Source organism: Alligator sinensis, unplaced genomic scaffold (genome assembly GCF_000455745.1).
Source record: "Alligator sinensis unplaced genomic scaffold, ASM45574v1 scaffold1143_1, whole genome shotgun sequence".
Classification (NCBI taxonomy): Eukaryota; Metazoa; Chordata; order Crocodylia; family Alligatoridae; genus Alligator; species Alligator sinensis.
In genome coordinates, this window is record NW_005842947.1 from 533 (window position 1) to 6,520 (window position 5,988).

Sequence of the window (5,988 nt, forward strand, 5' to 3'; positions counted from 1 at the left end):
CAAACAACTTGGGAGGTGTATAAGAATATTGCTTGGGCATGCAGGGATGAAGTCAGGAAGGCCAAAGCTCAACTGGAGTTGCAGCTAGCAAGAGACATGAAGGAGAACAAGAAGGGTTTATACAATTATGTTAACAACAAGAGGAAGGTCAGGGAAAGTATGGGTCCATTACTGAATAGGGGAGGCAACCTAGTGAGTGAGGATGCAGAAAAGACTGAAGTACTCAATGCCTTTTTCATCTCAGTCTTCACAGACAAGGTCAGCTCCCAGACTACAGCACCTGGCAGAACAGTTTAGGGAGGAGGTGAGCATCCAACTGTGGCAAAAGAACAGGTTAGGGACTATTTAGAAAAGCTGGACATACACAAGTCCATGGGGCCGGACAGAATGCACCCAAGGGTGCTGAGGGAGTTGACTGATGTGACTGCAGAGCCACTGGCCATCATCTTTGAAAACTCATGGTGATCAGGAGAGGTCCTGGACTACTGGTAGAGGTCAGATATAGTACCCATCTTTAAGGAAGGGAAAAAGGAGGATCCAGGGACTACAGACCAGTCTCACTTCAGTCCCTGGGAAAATCATGGAGCAGGTCCTCAAATAATCCATTTCTAAGCACTTGGAGGAGAAGAAGGTGATTAGGAACAGTCAGCATGGATTCACCAAGTCATGCCTGACCAACCTGATTGCCTTCTATGATGAGATAACTGGCTCTGTGGATACAGGAAAAGCAGCAGACTTAAGACCCCTTGATTTTAGCAAGGCTTTTGATACAGTCTCCTGCAGCATTCTTGTAAGCAAGCTGAGGAAGTATGGGTCAGATGAATGGACTCTAGGGTGGATAGAAAGCTGGCTGGAGCATTGGGCTCAGAGGGTAGTAAACAGTGGCTCAATGTCTCAATGGCAGCTGATGTCAAGTGGAGTGCCCCAGGGGTTGGTCCTGGGGCTGGTTTTGTTCAATATCTTCATTAACAATCTGAAAGATGTGATAGATTGCACCCTCAGCAAGTTCTCTGATGACACCAAGCTAGGGGGAGTAGTAGATGCACTGGAGGGTAGGGCTAGGATTCATAATGATCTAGACAAATTGGAGGGTTGGGCAATAAGAAATCTCATGACATTTAATAAGGACAAGTGCAAACTCCTGCACTTAGGACAGAAGAATGCCATGCATTGCCACAGCCTGGGGACTGGCTAAGCAGTAGCTCTGCAGTAAAGGACCTAGGAGTCATAGTGGACAGTAAGATGGATATGAGTCAGCAGTGTGCCCTTATTTCCAAGAAGGCTAACAGCATACTGTGCTTCATTAGTAGGAGCATTGCCAGCAGATTGAGGGAAGTAATTTATTCCACTCTATTCTGTACTGGTGAAGCCACATCTGAAGTTCTTTCTCCAGTTTTGGGCCCCCCACTATAGAAGGGATGTGGGCAAGTTGGAGAGCCTCCAGCAGAGAGCAGTGAAAATGGTTAGGGGGCTGGGGCACATAACTTCTGAGGAGAGGCTGAGGGAAATGGGCTTATTTAGTCTGCCAACGAGAAGACTGAGAGGGGCTTTGATTGCAGCCTTTAACTACCTGAAGCATGGTTCCAAAGAAGATGGAGCTAGACAGGTCTCAGCAGTGGCAGATCACAGAACAAGGAGCAATGGTCTCAAGCTGCAGCACGGGAGGTTTAAGTTGGGTATTAGGAAAAAGTTTTTCACTAGGAAGGTGGTGAAACACTGGAACATAGAGAGCTTACATAGAGAGGTTGTGGAATCTCCGTCCTTGGAGGTTTTTAAGGCTTGGCCTGACAAAGCTGTAGTTGAAATGATCTAGTTGGGGATGGTCCTGCTTTGAGCTGGGGGTTGCACTAGATGCCGTCTGGAGGTCTCTTCTAACCCAAATTTTCTATGATTCTTTATCACTAAACACATATACCAGAAACAGAAGGGGCAGACATAGGAAACAAGATTATTGGAAGAATGGAAAGATGTACCTGTGAAGACAGATTTATGGACTTCGGGAATTTTTGGTTGATTGAAAATACTAACATAAGAAACCATGGAGATGCATACAAAATTCTGAATGATATAGAGAAGGTCAATTAGGAGCACCTATTGTATTTGGGCCATGAGAGAAAATAATGGATATGAAAGTTGACAGATTTAAAACTGATAAAATAACATTTTTCCACCATGCATAAATAACCTGTGGTACTCACTGCCACAGGGTAGTAGTGACAGCGAGGACAGAAAAAAAAGATTAGACATTTACATAGTTAAGCATCTACAAATAGATTTCATAGAGAGTTTGTTCTTTAAATTAGAGATATAAATCACTGAGCTTCAAGTCACAGTTAAACCATTAGCTGATGAAAGAAACTTCCCTTTGGGGCATGTTTTAAATAATTGTCTACTATAGGGATTTTTTTGTATCTTCCTCTGAAGCATTTGTTACTGTTAGCTAAGTTGGGATACCAGACAAGATGGACTACTGTTCTTTTTTCAGCAGATCTGTTTCTGTATAAATAAGCAGACTAAGTAACAATAAGATTTTGTTACAGGCTGAGCTAATAATGATACCTGTAATTAATGCCTGGCACTTTCCATTTAAGACCCGTTTTTCAGTTGCTTATAACTTATCCAGACTTACTCACTTGACTGCCTGATATGAAATTTGCTTAAGTTTTGGCAAAAAAAAGTTCAGTCATTTCAGAGAATGAGTTAAAGAAAAGATGCGTTGTTTTACCTGTGTTAAAAATATTTTGCAACCACTGAAAAGTTCTAGTTAACTCCGTGCTCTGGAGGAAGAACTTGAAATTTGGCCTGAGGTTGCCTCTAAGTTAAAAATTTTGTATTTTTCTGTCCATCTCAAATTCAACCCAAACTTGGCCACTTTATAAGTTGCTGAATTTCATAATTTGCATATTCTCAGTGTTCTTAGAGTTTGGCAGCTAAACTCTATAGCTTTCATCTTCAGTGAGTATACTTCAAGCCAGTGCTGCAGGAACTAATCTAAGTTTCCCCTGTAACTTCTCCTTCTTCCTGTAGATGTTGAGGTTTATTCATGGTGCTGTCAGAGCCTAGACTGCCTGGCATGGTATGGAGGAAGAAAAAAAGTAACTGACACATGTAGGGTCCTAAGGAGCAGAGTGGGGAACAGGTATAGGCTAGGGATAATAGGCAGCCAGAGACAGGAGTAGAGGACAAACCAGGCTTGGAGAAGGGAGCAGCAGCAAAAGAAACAGACTGGAAAGATGGGACATGCTGGAGAAAAAGGGAAGCAGGTTCTAGAATTGCTGATACGCCCTGTGCTCCAAAACCAAGATTCCTGTCTCTCATTCCTCTGCTATTCAACTAAGTCTGTGTTTTTTTCTGTCTTACAGTGCATATTTGATGGAAAACAATCCGTTACTATCACCAGTTCCCCTAGTGATTCAAATGATAAACATCAGTGCTGTGGATCTAATGATCCCAGTCCTGCTGATAACCATGGGCTGGAGTCGGTATGGTTCCATATGATGAATTTTCTCTCTTCAGTTTCCTTTTTTTCCATAACTTAAGTAATGTTGTACAAAGCTATGTTAAAAGAACACAAAGTCTGTGAAGTCAAACGCTCAGAAATCAGGGGATGAAAGAATTAAGTGTGCCAGTGCAATCATACATTCTATGATACTGTTGTATTTACTACTTTTTCCACAGAGACCCCTATCTTATCCATAGATGATGCTCAGAAAATAAATCAAAGCTTCATGTTGACTAAAATTATTAGTAAGATCCTTGCCTCATTTGTTGTTGGAAAGAGAAGAGATGGTTTAATGTGTTAGGCAACTGAATGTTACCCTTGGATATTGAACTCCATCTCTGTCTTTGCCATAATCTTCCTCTGTTTTTCCAGGGATGAATTTTTAAAAAATTAAGTGCTAAACTTGTCAAATGGACACCTACTATTTGAGGACATTTCAAGTAATTATAGCTTTAATCTTGCTGTTCTTCAGTTTACTAGTCTGAAAAACGAGGATGTATGATAAATGTCATTTCACCTCTCAGACATTTTGTGAAGAGAAATCCCTTAGCATTTTAAAATATTCAGATACTAGGGTGATGAGCATCTTAAAGAAAAGCACAGACAAAAATTATTAATATTTCTTTCAATGCAGGTCATAAATGATATAATAAAGGATGGATTTCCATAGTTAATGATGAGGATTAAAATATGTGAATGTGAACTGTTTTTCTACTAAACTACTTTTTCTACACTCTGAATGAATCCAGGTCCCCTGCATATTTGGCAAGGAGCCTGCAGCCCCCAGCCACTCAGCTTCAGCTCTAGAGGCAGACAAAAATTGCATGCAATCATGTATTTACAGACTACTTTATATGCCTCAAGGAACTGAAGTAAGGTTGCACTGGCAGCTTCCTAGCAGTTTCTAACTTTTTAATTCTTGACTTCTAAAATTAGCATCCTTCTAATATATTTATTAGATACCATGCCCATATACCTTTATAGAACAAAAGCAGTTGTTTAGCTAGTCATTTTCTGTGTATTAGGAAATCTGTGACTTTTAGATTTGTGACTTTTTAAATGTTTTGGACTGAACCATATTTAGAAAGATATTCCTTCTAGTTTCAAAGATTTTGAGTAAGAACCTATTATGTATAGAAGTACGCGCTGCTTCCCAGGGTTGCGAGTATATGCTAACAGTTATGAAGCAATCAAACAACACAATTATACAAGACCATCTAAAGTGCCTAAAATAAATAGGTATTTCTGGTGTCTTCCAGGGAGAAAAGGTTTTCTCCTAACGCCATTTTCCTATTAAGTTATTTTGCTGCTCAGAAACATGTATATAGTAGTTTTGGGGTGGATGATATTGTACACATAATACTTCAGGAAAAGTACGAGGGGCAACAGTTGTTATGGGTGATAGCTTTTATTGGATTTTCTGTATAGTTGGGAGGGATATAAGTAAGTTTTTGGGTACCAAGTACCTGAGACTTGAGGAAGCTTGTCTATGTCCTTCTCAACTATACATTTGGTCCAATAAAAGATACCACCCACAAAAATCCTTAACTTTTGTATGTTAATATATGTGTTTAAAATGCCAAGGAACAATTTGGATGTTATTTTCCTCCTCTAGAATCTTTTGAAATATTATAAAGACTCCCAGATCAAAACATAATTGAACTTTCTGGAAGCCTGTTTCTGGTTCCAAACAAGTATCCTTTTAATTAAGACTGAAAACTGGGACTAGCTTCCCAGAACTGGGACTAGCTTCCCGGATTAAGGACAACAAGAAGTCCTTTTTTAAATACATAGGGAGTAAAAAGAAGGCCCCAGGTAATGTGGGGCCCTTGCAGGACGCGACGGGGAATCTGGTTGTCACACCAGACGACAAAGCCAACATATTTAATGATTTCTTTGCCTCTGTCTTCCTCAGTAAGGACCAGAACTGCCACCTCCCTGCTAGGCCCCCATCGGGCCCCGAGGGAGGCACACCTGAGCCCAAGTGAAGTGAGAATCTAGTTAGGGAGCTGCTGGAGGGGCTGGACGTTTTTAAGTCAGCTGGTCAAAATTGTAAACCTGGTGACAATAAATGTGGTGGGTCATTGCGAGTCCCCTGGCGCAGCTTTATGAGCACTTGTGGTGCTCTGGAGAGGTGCCGGAGGACTGGAAGAGGGCCAATGTGGTTCCCATCTTCAAAAAGGGGAGGAAGGAGGACCCGGGAAACTATAGGCCAGTCAGTCTTACCTCGATCCTGGGCAAGCTGTTCGAGAAAATTATTCTGGCACACATCCAGGAGGGGCCAGCAGGGAAATGCATGCTCAGGGGCAACCAGCACGGGTTCATCAGCGGCAGGTCATGTCAGACCAACCTGGTGGCCTTCTACAATCGGGTCACTAAATCATTGGATGCAGGGGTAGCAGTGGATATAGTCTTCCTGGACTTCCGGAAGGCTTTCGACACTGTCTCTCACCCCGTTCTCATTAGGAAACTGGGGGACTGTGGCG

The 5,988-nt window shown here is 41.7% G+C and overlaps 1 protein-coding gene across 1 annotated transcript in view; it reads left to right on the top strand.

Moving 5' to 3' along the window:
- Positions 1–3,362: 3,362 nt before the first annotated feature.
- GNAL (G protein subunit alpha L) overlaps positions 3,363–5,988 on the top strand; it is a gene marked incomplete at its 5' end in the record, with an annotated part of 108,501 nt that continues 105,875 nt past the window's right edge. The window contains one exon of the mRNA XM_006036342.3: positions 3,363–3,482. Within this exon, the coding sequence (XP_006036404.1) occupies positions 3,363–3,482 (120 nt within the window). The remainder of the gene's footprint in view (positions 3,483–5,988) is intronic.